Genomic DNA, 19,233 nt, shown 5'->3' with positions numbered 1-19,233 from the left:
CTTGTACAGTTTGTAAAAGATTAGTCATGGATAGGAAGTTTACACAGCACCAAAGATGGCCTGGGAGATTTAAAAAGGGTTCACTTCCACAGCAAAGTGGAAAACTCACTGATAATATGGCATTTAGGAGAGATACTGAAGGTAAAGTGGAATCAACTCACAAGAGAAAGGATGAGCATTTAACAATAGTATGTCCAGCTTACACAAGGACATACTAGGCAAGGCCCAAAGCCACACATAAGAAACGAAGACTCATCCTGACAGAAAATCTTAGATTTAAAAACTTACTCAAGAATCACCAACAGGGCATTATTTTAGAATCATTTACATGTCTAAAACCAAAATGCTTCCTTTTTACATTAGCCAGTTGAAAAAACTGCTCTGCTGCCTGACCTGTGGTGGCGCAGTGGATAAAGCGTCGACCTGGAAATGCTGAGGTCGCCGGTTAGAAACCCTGGGCTTGCCTGGTCAAGGCACATATGGGAGTTGATGCTTCCAGCTCCTCCCCACCTTCTCTCTCTGTCTCTCTCTCCTCTATCTCTCCCTCTCTCTCTTCCTTTCTCTCTCCTCTCTAAAATGAATAAAATAAAATAAAAAATTTAAAAAAAGAAAAAACTGCTCTGCTAATTAGAAAATGAATTAAGAAACCAGTGGTGGTTCGATGTTACCAAAATAATTTTTTCAGAATACAGTGGTACCTTGAGATACGAACAGACCAACATACATTTTTAGGATATGAGCTGTAACTTGGTCCGTATTTTTGTTTGAGATCCGAGCGAAATTCCGAGATACAAGTCGTGATTCGGGAAGCTGCCACTAGTTGGCGCACAGGTCCAGTATCGGCAGTTTGATATGAGAGTTGACTGGCTTACGAGCTTGGTTACAGAACGAATTAAATTCGTATCTCACGGTACCACTCTATTAGATGACATATATATTTAATAACTAGAACTGAAGCAAACATAACGTATATAAAGTTAACAGGTAAATTTAAATATAACCTGAGTTTAATAATGTTCTAGAAAGTCAGTGTGTTGTCGTAGAAGCAGCAATGACTTTAAAGATAAGTGGCAGAGCCAAAAATCAAACCTAATTAGCTAAGTAATAGTGGAAAGGTTTTAACATCAAGCCTCAATTTTATTTTGTAACTTTTACTTATTATTCTAGCTAAAACAACGTTGTAAAGATTAGATAATGAGCCTGACCAGTGGTGGTGCAGTGGCTAAAGCGTTGACCCGAGATGCTTAAGACCCAGGTTTGAAATTCCAAGGTCACTGGCTTAAGCACAGGCTCACTAGTTTGATGCCATGGTCAATGGCTCAACTGGAATCCGCCGGGAACAAGACACATATGAGAAGCAATCAATGAACAACTAAAGTGCCACAATTATGAGCCGATGCTTTTTATCCCCCCCCCTAAAAAAATTAGATAATGAATGTGGAATTGTAAACTATACAAAACCTACCACATCCTTGTCATTAGATAAAAGGGCTTCTGGTTTCCTGACCTTCTAGGGTAACAACTGTTATAGTTCTGAACAAATCTAAAATAAAAAGTAGTGGAGGAGCCCTGGCCGGTTGTCTCAGTGGCAGAGCGTCGGCCTGGCGTGTAGAGGTCCCAGGTTCAATTCCCAGCCAGGGTACACAGGAGAAGCGCCCATCTGCTTCTCCACCCTCCCCCTCTCCTTCCTCTGTCTCTCTCTTCCTCTCCCGCAGCGAGGCTCCATTGGAGCAAAGATGGCCCGGGCGCTGGGGATGGCTCCTTGGCCTATGCCCCCAGGCACTAGAGTGGCTCTGGTTGCAACAGAGGGATGCCCTGGAGGGGCAGAGCATCACCCCCTGGTGGGCGTGCCGGGTGGATCCTGGCCGAGCACACGCGGGAGTCTGACTGTCTCCCCGTTTCCAGCTTCGGAAAAATACCAAAAAAACCACCAAAAAAAATAGTGGAGGAAATTACTTTTTAAAAAACATTACATATATTTTTTTAAATGCATATATTACATACAGTGTATACAGTGTGTCCATAAAGACATGATGCACTTTTGACCGGTCACAGGAAAGCAACAAAAGAAGATAGAAATGTGAAATCTGCACCAGATAAAAGGAAAACCCTCCCAGTTTATACCTATTCAGTGCAGTTCGATGTGAGCTCACACACACATTTTTTTAGGGCTCCTTAGGTAGCTATCCCGTATAGCCTCTACAGACTCAGCACTGACTGATGGCCTACCAGAACGGGGTTTCTCCACCAAACTGCCGGTTTCCTTCAACTGCTTATAACACCAAGTAATGTGATTCCTATGTGGTGGCGCTTCATTATAAACACGCCAATATTCATGTTGCACTTTGGTCACGGATTCTAATTTAGCGAGCCACAGAACACACTGAACTTTCCTCTGTACCGTCCACATCTCGACTGGCATGGCCGTGGGCTGCTCCACTGTATACATGGTGTTACGTCATCATCTGTGCATGCGCACATGCTGCCACATCATCCTACAGAAACTGAGAGGGTTTTCCTTTTATTTGGTGATTTCACATTTCTATCGTCTTTTGTTGCTTTCCTGTGACCGGTCAAAAGTGCACCATGACTTTACGGACATGCTGTATATTTCTTCTACAGTAAAATACAATGTCTTTTGATGTGATCAACCCTTGAGAGCTAATTAAAAATAATTTTATTTAAGGTGCATGCGTTTTGTGTGTTTATAAAATACTACTTCTGAGGAGGCGAAATCATGTAACTACAGAAATGTTTAAGAATCAGGTGATTATGCCAACTTGGCAAGCCCCATGTCACTGGCAGTCTTCTGCCCATCTAAAAGTCAAATGCCAAAATACGTGTTTTAAAAAAAATTATGTAACAAACTGCATAACTTTGAGAGTACTTCTGATGACTCTACCACTATACCTGGAGGGATATAAATACTACTAGCTAAGGCTAAATAAAATATAAGCACATACATAATACAGAAGAACAGACAAATAAATGAGATCAAAGTCTCTAGCTCTAGCTGCTTTAAATCTGAGCAGTAAGGAGAGTCAAGCCTTAAGTATGCTCAGATACAAGTGGCACATGACCTAATCAGGAACTGGTCAGAACACAAAGTGACCCTAAATTTATCACGGCACTTACTTATGGCCAATTGGAATACATGTATAAATGATACAAGCTTTCCAGACTGTAACTTGGCAGTTAGTGTTCAAAGGGCATTAAAAAGGTTCAAAACTCATTACCAAGTAACTATTTCAGGTAAATAACCCTAAACATAGGGAAAAACCTATTAACAAAAGGCTTGACATTTTTGCCAATTCTATCTTTTCATATCTTAAATGTGCCAAGGAGTCAACTTTCATCCAGATTTATCCCTTTTCCCCCCTCAGTGCTATGCCTGCTAATTGAATCCATTCCAGATTTATTTCAGTAATGCCACTTTACAGAACTCGGCAAACTGGAGTTGCTCCACCTGAATTCTATTTGGACCCAATAACGCATTTAAGTTAAACTAGTTTGGATTTTTAGCCCCCAGGGAACTGAGGGAATAGGGTCTCCAATTCAGTATAAATTTTCACTTATTTAATGTTAACACTCCAATGGACCCACAAGTTATCTTCAGACAGTGGGTCATTCAGTCTCTCTTCAAAGGGCCATTTCTTTTTTTTAATGAGCAATGTATGCTCCAAGCCATGTTAATTAGTAAACCATAAGATAAGCTACAGGAAAATCAGCTACTTACATGGACAAAATTAATGAAATCTAAATAAACTCAAGGAATAGCTGCTAGTTTTTAATAACACCAAGTCTGTAATACAGCAATTATGTCTTAGTCAAAACACACTTAAAAGTGACATAATTGATGAGTCAGCTTTAATGTGTAGAAATACTGTAGCTGTAGCTTCAAGTCAAATACCTGACTAAACGTCCAGCATGATCAAAACAGGTAAAAATATTACCCCTCACATTAATACGTTCTGCATTTTCAACCTTTTTAATCATTAAAACTTTGAAATAGTTTACCATTATAGTGCTATGTTAGGAATGTGTACATAAAAGTAACTAAGTAATTACAGTATTAGTAAAATAAATGCTTCTCAAATCCCCAGATGGCCACAAAACTTTTTTTTTTAATTTTTTATTTATTTATTTTTATTTATTCATTTTAGAGAGGAGAGGGAGAGACAGACAGAGAGAGAGAGACAGAGAGAGAGAAGGGGGGGAGGAGCTGGAAGCATCAACTCCCATATGTGCCTTGACCAGGCAAGCCCAGGGTTTTGAACCAGCGACCTCAGCATTTCCAGGTCGACGCTTTATCCACTGCACCACCACAGGTCAGGCCAAGGCCACAAAACTTTAATCTTTAGTATAGGTAACATTTAAAATAGTTAATGCTAAAAGGCTTTTTTGTTAGTTTTACAAATTATAAACCTTATTTTGCATAAGTTAATACAATGAGGAATAACAAATAAGGCACTAACTTATAAAAGATACCCACCAAATATAAAGCAATACAAAATTAATTAGTTTAGTGGAATTTTAAAAACTGTATTAAATATTCTGTTCCAAATCCTTCAACACTTACTATATTCTACTCTATGCCAGCTATTTTCCTTGTATTAGAACAAAGTACATAAGCAATTTAACAACAACAACAACAAAAAATCAGACTATTTTGTTTTACACAAGTGAAAGCAGAAAGTAAATCCCTAAATGCCCCTACGTAATCTTTAATTAATTGTGAAGGGCAATCACTGACAGTTAACACTCTTGAAACGAAAGCTCCATTCTAGCACAGTAAAGTTTAATTAGTAAATTCACAACAGCCTGCCCCTTGGTGGCTCAGCGAATAAAGCGTCAACCTGGAATGCTGAGGTTGCTGGTTTGAAACCCTGGCCTTGCCCAATCAAGGCAAATATGAGAGTTGATGCTTCCTGCTCTTCCCCCCTTATATTTCTCTCTCTCTCTCTCTCTTCTCTGAAATGAATTAAAAAAATAAAAAATTGTGTACTTAAAAATAAATTCACAACAGAAGAATTAAGCATTGGCCTCTAGTTCTTTGTTTCACAAGGTGGACAGGATATTATCCAAGTTGTGGCATTTGTTAAAGAGAACTGGAAAACAGCAAAAGAATGCCCATTTTCATGTTCTGGAATCCACACTACCCTCACAGAGAACCTGGATGAGCCTTAATTCTGACCCTTCTCTCTCCCCAGTCCCACCAATCCTTTCTCCTTCCTAACTGGGCCAGCACTGGGGTCTCAGGGTCACCAGCTCACCCTGCCCGCTGTCAGTGCTCTGCCAATGAGTTGCACACATTGTAAGTTTTAGCACGCGCTCCCACCTCCTTCCGGACAGCGACCTACCCAACATCAAAAATGTATCTGATGAGTAAATCGTCCTCTATGAACTAACCTTCTGTAATATTTTTTCATTTTCCCTTAAACAGGGGCTTCAAAGTATTTTTTCTCAAAATAAGACTGAGGTATCGATTGCTAAGACTCTCTGTCTCCGTTTCTCCCAGGAAGGCCATGCCAGTGTCCCTCCTAACCTCTAACATGAAGCTGACAGGCGCCGAGAGAGAACACGCATTCCCAGCAAGGGGTCCTGTGCGCAGCTTTCGCTGGACGGAGCAACACCCACGGAGGACGGAGGGACACTGTGGCTCTGAGCTGTGAACCTAAACTAAAAGCCAGGGTACGCCCAAACCTTTGAGAATTCCAACGGTTACCCGTCACCTGTATGACAACCAGCTGCTGAAGAATCTTTCTCTTCAGTGAAAATATTCCTCAATATTCTTATGACTTACTAGAACAAAAAGAGCAATAATTTAAAAAGGAAAAAAATGGGAAGGCCCAGACAAGTGGCTCAGTGGATCAAGTATCAACCCAACAGGCCAGAGGTCATGGTTTTGCCCCAGGTCAGGGCATCCACAAGAGGCAATCAACGAGTACATACTTAAATGGAACAACTACATGGAAACAAGCTGATGCTTCTCCTCCCTTCCTCCAATCAATAGAAAATTTATAAAACAACTAATACTACTCCATGGGTTTCAGTTGTAGATGCTACAAAAGGTATCGTGTACTGAACAGGTACCTAAATTAACACAACAGAAGAGAGATTACATGTAAAATAAGATTAAGTAATAAATGGGAAGCCATACTTCTTAAAGCAACTCAAAATGGAAGAGAACTACATAAAAAGGCAAACAATAAATCTTGCTGTATGCCAATTTTCACACAATGATAGAACCACCACTGTAAAATAAATGCAGACATATACCAAATACACGATTTCAAGAAAAAGTTTAAATATTCCACAGAGGATGCATTAACTCTTTCCTATAAAAATGTTTAAGAATAGCTAGTTCACATTCATCCTTTGATACAGAATCAGCTAAAAACTCCAGATAATTAGCATTTTTCAATCAACAAATCAACCTGAAAGCTGTATACTAATGCATCCCTTAAAACTTTAAGTTCAGAATGCACATAAAGAAACAAAAAAGATATTTTAGCAACAACAAAATGACAATTGCGAAGTTCCACATATGAAGCCAGAATCAGACTATTTTTTTTAAGTCATGCACTACTCTAGCTAACTCAGGAAAAACTCAAAAATCTGCCCCCGCCCTGCCACAACTAATTTCTTGTTAATTTATATTCTACTACACTGGTGTTGCATAACCATTCAGTATTTTTTTTTTCAATCTGAGAGGTGTTTTTGGTGTTTAACTTTTACACAGCCCTGCTGAAGAATTAGTCATGATATATTTAACTATCTTTATTAATTTGTACTTTTCAATAATCAGTGAAAATCTTAGCATCAAGATTAAAAAGTATAGGAAAAAAAAAAAAGGTGGTGGCTTTTAGTCCTGAGCACAGAAATAAGCAATAAATAGCTTTCAAATTAAAAAATAAAGACTTTAAAACTAGAGATTAAGGATACTAAAATTCACATGTGACTATTATTTAACTCAATCAATCGATGCAATCCTTTTTTTCAAAGAACTATGAGAGCATCCATCTGTTAAAAATAAGAGCATGGCTGTACTGCTTTGACCTGGGACTCAGATCCCTTTCCCATGGTTAACACAGCGCCCTGAGGAGGGATGGGGACCCTCGCTCCCTCCTGTGCCCAGCACACATCCACACCAACAGGACCCCAAGTTCCCACCCTCAAAATACCGGCGTATTTAGACAATGGAATCCGTGCTACTGTTATTCGAGATCTGTGTAGTTAACACTTCATACCTTGTCCATGATACTTGGTCAGACTGAAGAAACAAGTGCTTAGTTTTTGCCTCATGATTTAATGGGAAGAAAGACAGTACTTGGCCATATTTCTCTTTTCTTAACTCACCCTAGCCATCGTTCCATGTGCTAAATAGTGGAAAACCATATTTGCTCCTTCTCTAAAGTCAAGACTCCACCTAACTATATTTTTCCATTTACATTTGAAATAGCTTATTTTGTAGTGTACAATCCAGTTCACAACCACTGGTAACTTATTCCTTTGTAATGCAATACAGTTTGATATCTCAAAGACAAATCTTATAGTATACGTCAATTAGTTATAGAACATTCTGGTGCTACCTTTCTTCCAATTGCTCCATTCTGCTTTTTTGGAGGCGGAGGTTCAAAAATGCGTTGCTGCTGCTGAGGTGGGAGTGTTGAGTACAATGGAATGATTTTAATGTCACCAACTTCAGGGCCCAAATCGTCAACCTCACGCTTTATCCTCTTACAGGCTTCATCAATTTCCTACAAAATGAAAAGTCTGAGTCTAAAAACAAACTGAATACACACTGAAACATTTCAAGTACTGATAATCCTAGGTCTATGTGGCATATTTTCAATTTAATAATCAAAACTAATTCATTTAGCAAATTTCATTGGGATTTCCGAAATAATTCAGAAAACTCTGATTGCTGTAGCCAAACATACAGATGACTGCCTCATTGGTATCCCCCATTCCCTTTCTTTCGAGTTGGAAATCCTAATTAATTCTTAACAAATTGTATTAAAATTGAAATTTCTCACCCAGGAATGTCTAACTGCAGTCATAACCTTTTCAATTTTCACAATCTAAAAGAAATTGATGTGCTAGATTTTTAAAGAAGCCAATTAGGCTTTAATGTCCTGTTATCCCTAATGCAATTATATGGAAGATTTGCTTCATTGTTCCTAATGAGAACAAACACCTGTACAGTATCAACATATTTAAAAACTAGGATAACCCAAATATCTTAATAGAATTATTCTGGGGACCACTAGGGCAGAAACCACCTGAGTGTAAGTGAATATGACTAAGATGACTGCAGTTACCATCCTCATACTCTTGCACAAACCACCCGAGTGTAAGTGAATATGACTAAGATGACTGCAGTTACCATCTTCATACTCTTGCACAAACCACCCGAGTGTAAGTGAATATGACTAAGATGACTGCAGTTACCATCCTCATACTCTTGCACAAACCAGCACCGGTTGAAAACACGTTCTTGCAGCACTTTCGAAAACTTGCCTACCACAAAGAACTGTTAAAATACATTTGCATTCAAATCCAGTTTAAAAAGGACACACAAGGACTATTGAGAAAGTGTGGGAGAAAGACTAGATGGAGGCTCTAGCAGTTGGCAAAGGGAGTTAAAAATCAGGAGGAAAAAAAAAAATCAGGAGAAATGAATTGTAAATTTCACTAAAACATTTATTCAGTTACAACCATTAGTATGTTAAACAAACCATTTGGATTTGGCAAGCAAAAAACTGTCTTTTACAAAAGGAAAAAAAAAATTCAGGTAAACTTTTTCCATATTTTATTTCAAATTAGAATTTCCCTTGAAATTATTTTAATCAAAGTACAACTTTTTTCATATTAAAGCAAAGTTCTTGGATACTTAAAAATATTTTGTCATGTTTCAAACACACTAATTTTCTTAAAGGGTATAGTCTCAAAAACTGTGACACAAAAATTACTAAAGATTCTGTTAATAGTTCCCTTTGAGAACTCAAGTTTTTAAAAGAATGTCTTTCACTGAAAGAAAAAATATAACAAATAAAACATTTTATAAAAAATAAAAATTGTTACAAATGCTGTATCTAGATTAGAATGCCCCCTGCTGGCATGCCAACACAAAATTAGATTATCTTCCAAATCAAAACAAGTTTGAATATAAATGCTAAACTAGATTTCGCTAGAATAAAAAAAGGAAAAATGGCTAGTAATACAAAGAATATTCATACTTTTATTAATTTAATCATGTATGGCCAGAAAATAAATGTAGAAATCACCAAAAAACCCAGATTTCACATACAGTATTAGCAAAAATAAGTGCCCCAAATTGTACATTTTCAGATTCTGGCCAGGACAGATCAATTTGTTATTGTGTAGTACTGGTAATGCAAAGGTTGCCAGTTCGATCAATCCCCAGAAAGGCACATACAGAAACAAACTGATGTTTCTGTCTCTCTCTCATCCTCTTTCTCTCTCTAAAATCAGATAAAAATTTTTTTAAAAAGTGGGGTTCAATATCTACAAGTATGCACTTACAAACAATTGATATTGCTATTACATTCTCACCTAATTCAGTAGTTCGTCTAAAGACTTTGTAAATCCAGATTTTAAGCATTAGTATAAAACATTAAAAAAATTCTAAAATTCAAATCTTTCCCAACCTTTCAACAATTAAAACTGTTCTTTCCCAAATGAAGTCAGACGACTTACAAAGGCACTATTGTATAAATTAGGGGTCGGGAAACATTTTGGCTGAGAGAGCCATGAACGCCACATATTTTAAAATGTAATTCCATGAGAGCCATACGACTCGAGAATGTTACGCATTATCCAATAAAAATTTGGTGTTGTCCGGAGGACAGCTGTGATTCGCTCCAGCCACCCGCAACCATGAACATGAGCAGTAGGAAATGAATGGATTGTAATACATGAGAATGTTTTATATTTTTAATGTCATTTTTTTAATTAAAGATTTGTCTGCGAGCCAGATGCAGCCATCAAAAGAGCCACATCTGGCTCACGAGCTATAGGTTCCCGACCCCCATCATAAATGGTCAAAATGGTAATATAATCTGGTCTTAAATGTCATTTTAAAATTTCATACAAGATAACTAAATTGTTTGTTATTCAAATGTATGAGCAATGAATTCCCAGAATCTACTACTTAAGATGAAGACTAGTAAATACTAAAGACATGAAGACTAGTAAATACTTTACATATCTTTATATCAGTGCTACTATACACAATCAATGAACAGAGTACATTAGGTTCTCTGCTACCTTCACCCCTGTCTTCAAATTCAAGACTTGTCAACAACCTCAGAGAAACTCAAAAACTTAACAGGACACATACAAACCCAACTCACAATGACCTTGATCCTTCATTGACAGACATATTCTACTCCCCGCTAGCATACACGTGAAAAAGCCATGGGGCTTATTACTCCTTTCCTACCCCCAGCTACAGCATAGGAAAGTTGCCAAAATATCAAATGAACAAATATCAACTCATAAAAATGGCTTTCAGGTCCTCACCATGAGGACATATGATATTTCTGATAAAATTCTAATATGCTTGGTTATCTGAACACAATAACTATTCTAAATAGCCTTTAAGAAAAGATGTTATGCATTTTGAAAGAAGTGAGAAACTTACAAATACCAAACACAAAAGGACAAAACGAATACCTCAACACCACATTATAGGGTAAATATGGTTTACATGCCTTCAAAAAAGCAGCCGGTACTCTTGCTTATACAATATACAAAAATACAAAAATTCTTTCATTCAAAATGCATAGAAAGGAAGAATAATATCTACAAGAGGTTTGTCTATAAAACTGAACTCAACACATCTTATTTCCAAAAGAACAAGCATGATTCATTCTTTATTGAGAATGACTTTGAACCCCAGAGGACATTTGACAGTCTGTAGACATTTTTGGTTTTGACAACCAGGGTACTCTAATGAGTAAAGACCAGCCCTAGCTGAGTAGTTCAGTTGGTTGGAGCATCATTCAAATACACGAAAATTCTGAGTTCGTTCCCCAGTCAGGGCACATACAGGAATCAACCCATGAATGTATAAATAAGTGGAACAACAAATCGATGTTTCTCTCTCCTCCTTCTTCTCTCTCTAAAATCAATAAATAAAATATTAAAAATATAACAGCAATAGGTAAAGGCCAGTGATGCTAGTAAACACCCTACAATGCAGAGGGCACCCCACAACAAAGAATTACTTGGGCCTGGCTTGCGGTGACACCATGGATAGAGCATCAACATGGAATGGCTACCTGGTCATGGCACATATGACAATCAATGAACAACTAAAATAAAGCAACCATGAGTTGATACTTCTCACTTCCCATCCCTCTCTCTCCTCTCTCTGTAAAAGCAATATATAAAATTAAAAAAAAAAAAAAAATTACTTGGCTTACAACATAAATATTGTTGAGGGTGAAAAACCCTGCTCAACAGAAAAGAAACTATAGCCAACGTAGCTCAAATTATAATCATATGGTCAATAGTGAAGAAATGGACAAAAAAAATTTACTCAAATATTATCTACCGAGCATCCCTGTAGAGAAAGACCACAAACAGGAGTGCACATGGAGTGTAAGCAGGCGTGGCCTAGCATGCCTCTGGGATAATGAGGGCAATTTCCACAGTATGTTTAGGGTGGTGGCAGTGATGTACCACAGGCACAGAAACATTCCTCAGGAAGAGAACGTGAAACTCAGGAAATATAAAAACGCCCTAAGGAGCCTATGGAAGATGCCGATTCCTAGATTTCATCCTTGGCTCCACCTGTTTCAGCAAGTCTGGAACAGGGTCAAGAACCGACTTCGTTTCAGAAAGCTCCCCTCTCCTGGGAGGCAACACATTGACCACACTTGAGAAAAATGCTCTGGAGCAGGGTCAGGTGTTCTGGAGCAAACGGACAAAATATTTTAGGTTTTGTATCCATATACCATCCATACTGTACATTCTTTGCTTTAAATTACAACTCTTCAAAAACGTAAAAGCAAGTTATAAATAACTACTGGCCATACAAAAACAGAAAGCTGGAGGGTTTGGGTGCAGAGCTATTTAAATTTAACAAAACTCTGTAAAAGCAAATTTTAGTCCCTCCTTTCATTAGTCACAGTTCAAATACACAGAAGTCCTATGTCACTGGTAGCTACTACATCGAACAGTGCAGATTAAGCACATTTCTGGCACTGGAGCAAGTTCTCGTCAGACAGCTCTGCTCCCTCCTGAAACGTGCTCCTCATCCCTGGAGACTGCAGCATCCTCTGGAAGCTTGTTAGGGATTCAGAATCCCACGCCCACCCTGACCTTTGGGTCAGAATCTGCAAGTTCTCTAGGCACAGTGGTACCCTGAGATACAAACAGACAAACATACTTTTTTTTTTAAGATACGAGCTGTGACTCGGTCCATATTTTTGTTCAAGATCCAAGCAAAATTCCGAGATACAAGTCGAGACTTGGGAAGCTGCCGCTAGCTGGCACACGGGTCCAGTATTGGCAGTTTGATATACGAGTTGACTGACTGACGAGCTCAGCTACAGAACAAATTAAATTCGTATCTCACGGTACCACTGTAATCTGCATGTTTATTAGTTTGAGAAGCATATTCTAGAAAATTCACGACCCGGGTTCGATTCCCGGCCAGGGCACACAGGAGAAGCGCCCATTTGCTTCTCCACCCCTCCCCCTCCTTCCTCTCTGTCTCTCTCTTCCCCTCCCGCAGCCAAGGCTCCATTGGAGCAAAGATGGCCCGGGCGCTGGGGATGGCTCTGTGGCCTCTGCCTCAGGCGCTAGAGTGGCTCTGGTCGCAACATGGCGACACCCAGGATGGACAGAGCATCGCCCCCTGGTGGGCAGAGCATCGCCCCTGGTGGGTGTGCCGGGTGGATCCCGGTTGGGCGCATGCGGGAGCCTGTCTGACTGTCTCTCCCTGTTTCCAGCTTCAGAAAAATGAAAAGAAAAAAAAAAAAAAGAAAATTCACAAAGCCTACTAGGACAAATGACAAGCTCTAAGAAAAACCTTTCTTAAAAGGCTTTATAAAAAACTGCTTTATCCAGCCCTGGCCAGGCACCTCAGTTGATTCAAGTGTCGTCCTAATACATCAAGGCTGTAGGTTCGATCCCCATCCAGGGCACATACAAGAATCAACCAGTGAATGCATAAATAAGTGGAAAACAAATCAATGTTTCTCTCCCTCTCTCTCAAGTCAACTAGTAAATGAAAATTATTTTAAAAACCTGTTTTATCCAGATAGCTTTTCCTGAACATACATAGTCAGTTAAGAATTTCACAGCACACCCATAAAGATTTTGTTGGGAACGAGTTTGAAAAACAAGTTTGCTGCACCTGAGAATAAAATCCCTATCTTAAAATGAGACCGATTCTATCTAAGGAATTGCAGCGATTCCTTCCCATCCTCAGTGAGCATGTGGAAAAGACAAACACAAACACTGGCTGGTGGTGCCGGGTGACTGAGCTACCCACACTTGCTCACAAGCTTCTGTAACTATGAAAATCTCATTCCACAGCAGCTGTCATTCAAATTCACACCTCATCACATACTACCAACCACCTAAGACTCTTCAAAATCAAGACTAAATTGCTAAATCTCGAAATTCTAAAAGTATTTAACACTCTTAGGATAATTGACCAGTATACAAACACTAATGGTATGAAGATATTAAGAGTACATGGATAAAAGGGTTTACATTATTTGACATATAAATACAAGCAGATTAAAGAAAAACTTTCAATAAGGTAAAAAATATATGCGAAGGTAAGTTTAAAGTTGTTGCATATAGAAATAACATGCCAATGGCCAAACAACAATGCAAATAACCAGGATACCTCTTGACCAGTTAAGAAAAGTAGAAGATCTCCTTCCTCCTCTTCACACATGTGGATTTGGATGACTGTTCGAATTGCTGCTTCAAGGTAATCTCTCTCTGGTTCGGGAGTATAAAAGATCTCAACAGGATGTGTGCGTCCAGGAATAGTTAAGAGAGGACAGTTATCAAAATAAATCTGGAATTTTCCTGCGTCTAGAGTAGCACTCATAACTATAACCTGGGGGTAAAAGACAGTAAATTACCTGAAGTTGTCTTTAAAGATTCTTATGTGGACTTAGAAAAAGAAATGATGGTTACTGTTATATATATTATATAGATGTTATAAAAAAGTCTACAGGTTTTCATACTAACAAATTGTGATTAAAAAAATAAAATACAGAAAAGTTCAAAGTATGGTATATTATTTATGTTTAACTAAATTAGAAACAAACCTGACATCCAATAGACCAGGGGTCCCCAAACTTTTTACACAAGGGGCCAGTTCACTGTCCCTCAGACCGCTGGAGGGTCAGACTATAAAAAAAACTATGAACAAATCCCTATGCACACTGCACATATCTTATTTTAAAGTAAAAAAACAAAACAAGAACAAATACAATATTTAAAAAAAGAACAAGTAAATTTAAATCAACAAACTGACCAGTATTTCAATGGGAACTATGGGCCTGCATTTGGCTAATGAGTTCGTCAATGTGCTACTCTCACTGACCACCAATGAAAGAGGTGCCCCTTCCCTTCCAGAAGTGCAGCGGGGGCTGGATAAATGGCCTCAGGGGGCTGCATGCGGCCCGCGGGCCGTAGTTTGGGGACCCCTGCAATAGACCTACAATGTTATCTTCATGAAATACCTTAAAAATCAAAGTTTATAAAATTATTAATATGTAAAAGGACTGGCAAAGGACATCAATCACTACTCTGTAGTATGATTACTACTGCATTTACTAAAACAGAACACAAGAACCTTGCACCTGAGGGAAAAACAATGCCAATCAGTGGCACAGATTAAAGTTTCTCCCTTTTTCTAAATCACCTTTAATAATCATGACTTCTCTAGAAAGAGTCCTAAAATAAACACAGCTCTCCTTTTCTTTATAAACACAACACAGAAGGTTGTCCAGGGGCGGAGCTGCATGAGCACAGTTACCGTGCTCCTTTATGAATCATGTATTACATAACCCATGAAATATTTCCTTCTATAGAAGGCTCCCCCCTGAAAACAGTCTACTACAGAATTCCTCATTTCTACTGACTCTCCCCACTAAAACTTCAATAGCTCATAAAGCTTAATCAGTAATGGTAGTACACAGTTCTTCAAATGCATTCTTTAAAAGCGTAATTTGTTTTTATGCGAAAAGTATACTCAAACATAAAAAGGGGGAAGGCAAAACCTTCATTCAATTTTATCAACATAGTAACACTGGCCAGGGTATAATTGGTATGACGGGGGAAAAAAAAACCCACTGGATAAGCAAATGAATTTCTAAGAAGTGAGTTGTTCTGAGTATAGCTATTCCCCTAGCCAGCATTATGAATAAACTTTATAATGGGTCTATTTGTGTTAAGATAGGGACATAGATACGATGCTTAGAGGCAGCTTTTGTACTTAACACAGAGTAGGGGGAGCAGAAGGATTACAAAACTACCATGTTATTAGATCCTTAACAAAAACTGGGTGGGTTAGAAACTGAAAAGATTTGGCTTAAAATACATTACTAAAAATTATAAGTTAAAGTCTAAAACAAAAACACAGCAAAGTAAATCAGAAAAAAACCAATGTAGGCACTTACTGGTTGTTTCTCTTACAGTTGATTAGTGATCAGCATGTGTTCCCTGTTTATTATATGTGCATGTTTTACAATGAAATAAGTAAAAAAAAAAAAAAAAATACCTCACCTTTAAATCTGATCTCTGTCTTACAACTTCCTTCAGAACACCCATGAGAATATCTGTAGCCAATGTCCTCTCATGAGCCTCATCAAGAATGATCACACCATAGCGCTCCAGGAGGGGATCATTCATAGCTTCACGAAGTAACATGCCATCAGTCATGTATCTATAGTCACAAAGAACATGTTGGTCAAGTTTCATGTAGGGAAAAACCGTATGGTGACAGTTAGATCAATGAACAAAATGGAGGGAAACCAGGCTTAGGGATGGCTCAAGAGAAGTCAGCTAATATGGAATCCAGGCACTAGGTGAAGGGTGGTTTGCAGAATAGTTGTATGGGCCAGCCAACCCCTTTCCATTTTATTCTGGCTATTACTGCCACTAATACAAATCAAACTATCCTTAGCTTGGCACCTGGACAAAACAAAGTCTGCCTGCAAACGCTGAAGTCACATCTCATTCCCTTAAATTCAAATCCGTGATTTTATTTACAGATTAAAAAGTGGTATAAAATCTGAAGTCATCATTTATGACTTCACTATTTTGGCTCTATTTTTCACAAATTAGTCTAACCTAATCTTTCATAGACCAACTTGATATTTTTAGCTGATGCCATCTGTTGGAGCAGTAAGTTCAGCATATTGACAGTGTACAAGAAAAATGAATCCTCTTTATTTCACCTGAACACACTTCTGGAATCGACACTGCATTACCTGCAAGACCATTTTATATTAAGACCATGAAAGAAAAAAGCATCAATTAAACTATGACTCAAAGCCTTAATAATGACAGTGCGTGAATCAGCAACATTATAGCCTCTAGCTGCTTTGAAATGTCTTTGATGTAGTTGAGGACATTTGGTAATTTCTCCTGCTTTTAGATTTTATACTAAGAGGAGATAAACAATTCTTTTGTACATTCTCTCAATAGCAAACAGTAGTTTCATTTACTACTTGTAAGTAACTTCCTTACATTCCTCAAAGCTCTTGTCTGTTTCTCTGCAATAAAAAAGTCACTAGTCCAACAACAAACATTTGCTTAAACACTATCAAATTTACAACCTGCTACTCAGTCTGCAAGCCTCATTTCAATATGGAATACTACCTAGCATGATATTTTGATTATAAGCAAACTCAACACATAGTTCCAAATATGCACATTGCTTAAATTAAGTGACAACACATACAGCTGGATTAAGTTCAAGAATTCATGGGCGACAACCACCAAACTTCCATCAGATTGCAAAATGTATACAAATTTCACATACTAAAAATGTGAGGAAAAAAAATCACAGCAGATAAGTATTAAACTTTACCTTGAAAACTCCTTAAAACACATTTTTAAAAAGCCACTTTCTTTATTTTCATCTTACAGCACCTCACCTTCCTCAAGCTTCAGACAACCACTACACAGAGGCATTCCAAAGCAAAGATGACCCAAATACTCATTCTTTACTTTTTTCTCAGAGGGGCAATGTTACAAATGGCACACTGTAAATACTGTATATTAGATTAATGGAACTACATATTATTTGCCTTGTTTTATTATCAACTATGTATATACTATTACATGTACCAACTTAAATGGTCAACTAAGTTCAAACCCTCTTACTTCTGCTCCAGAGACAGAGTCCTGGATATTCCTCATTATTGATCTGATCCTAACCCAGTAAGATCCAATCCCATTAGATACTACAGTTATACCTTGCACCACCAGTTAATATAAGAACACTATTTGTACAAGAGAGAGCTTTGGGGAAAAGAACATTGTCATAGTTGGAAGGTCTCTTTAAGATACTATCAAATTGATTGCTTTTACCGTGAAGAAAACAAGTATTAGCAGTTAACTTTCCCAGTCTCAAAACCAGTTAAATAGCCTAGCAAAACTAGGATCAGTGTACCAGTTCCAATCCAGGGCCTCTACTCCACTAACTTTCCCCAGAGTCAGAAATCCATGGATGATATATGTAGCAAAAAGCCTACACTTCGCTGTACTGCTAGATGCACGAACCCCTTTGCTAGAAAAACAAATAAAAATCAAAGTAACCTGTCAGAGCAAAAGAATAGGCAGAACCGGGAAGCAGTAGTTCTACAAAAACCATAGCCATTTTCCTCTGTGGACTTCACGGAGTAATGAAATAATTATCCACACTAAGGGGTGAGTCACAAGAATATGGTGTCACCATAAAATTATGGTTACATAATTTTGAAGTTTCAACAATGAAGTAGTAAACAAAAACTACACAGACAGCCAAAGTCTGCATTTTACTGGGTACCCTATTATCCAAAATGTTTCTTTGTTTTGGGACAAAGACTCACTTAAAAACTCATCCACTGCCTGACCAGGCGGTGGCGCAGTGGATAGAGCGTCGGACTGGGATGCAGACGACCCAGGTTCAAGACCCCGAGGTCGCCAGCTTGAGTGTGGGCTCATCTGGTTTGAGCAAAAGCCCACCAGCTTGAACCCAAGGTCGCTGGCTCCAGCAAGGGGTTACTCAGTCTGCTGAAGGCCCGCGGTCAAGGCACATATGAGAGAGCAATCAATGAACAACTAAGGTGTTGCAATGCGCAATGAAAAACTAATGATTGATGCTTCTCATCTCTGTCCGTTCCTGTCTGTCCCTGTCTATCCCTCTCTCTGACTCTCTGTCTCTGTAAAAAATAAATTAATTAAAAAAAAAAACAAACTCATCCACTTCACCTAGGAACTGGAAAGAACTGCACAAATGGGCCTCACCCCAGACCTATTTATTCAAAAATTTTGAAAGTGGGCATAGCAATCTGAGTTCTAACAAGCTTTCATGCGATTCTGATGCTTGCTAAAGTAGAAAGCAATAGTTTTAAACTAATCAAGTAAAACAAGAGGACAAGAGTAGATTAAGCAAAAGCTGATGCCTAAAGCAGCAAACATGTCCTTGGAATAGGTTCCTATTCCCAAAATAAGGAAATAAGATACACTCAAAAATAAGAAGCCCTGGCCGGTTGGCTCAGTGGTAGAGCGTCAGCCTGGCGTGCAAGGGGTCCCGGGTTCGATTCCTGGCCAGGGCACACAGAAGAAGCGCCCATCTGCTTCTCCACCCCTCCCCCTCTCCTTCCTCTGTCTCTCTCTCCCCCTCCCGCAGCGAGGCTCCATTGGAGCAAAGATGGCCCGGGCGCTGGGGATGGCTCCTTGGCCTCTGCCCCAGGCGCTAGAGTGGCTCTGGTCGCAACAGAGCAGCGCCCTGGAGGGGCAGAGCATCGCCCCCTGGTGGGCATGCCGGGTGGATCCTGGTCGGGCGCATGCGGGAGTCTGTCTGTCTCTCCCCGTTTCCAGCTTTGGAAAAAAAAAAGATAAGCCCCAAAAGAAACAACAACAACAAAAAAAAGTGTTGAGTAGTATCAGCTTAAGCATTTTTGCAATGGGCACACACAGACAGCACAGTACCACTACAAACAACAGACCACCTGACCC

The 19,233-nt window shown here is 38.8% G+C and overlaps 1 protein-coding gene across 1 annotated transcript in view; it reads right to left on the bottom strand.

Annotated features, from left to right (window-relative positions):
• Positions 1-19,233, bottom strand: part of DHX15 (DEAH-box helicase 15) — a 56,898-nt gene that overhangs the window by 15,875 nt on the left and 21,790 nt on the right. The window contains exons 4-6 of the mRNA XM_066279250.1: positions 15,790-15,949; positions 13,895-14,113; positions 7,593-7,760 (exon numbers count right to left, since the gene is read on the bottom strand). Coding sequence (XP_066135347.1) covers positions 7,593-7,760; positions 13,895-14,113; positions 15,790-15,949 — 547 coding nt within the window. The remainder of the gene's footprint in view (positions 1-7,592; positions 7,761-13,894; positions 14,114-15,789; positions 15,950-19,233) is intronic.

The sequence above is a fragment of the Saccopteryx bilineata genome, chromosome 5 (assembly GCF_036850765.1).
Source record: "Saccopteryx bilineata isolate mSacBil1 chromosome 5, mSacBil1_pri_phased_curated, whole genome shotgun sequence".
In the NCBI taxonomy this organism is placed as follows: Eukaryota; Metazoa; Chordata; class Mammalia; order Chiroptera; family Emballonuridae; genus Saccopteryx; species Saccopteryx bilineata.
The sequence above is the reverse complement of the archived record's forward strand: the minus strand, read 5'-3'. Positions and strand labels throughout refer to the sequence as shown.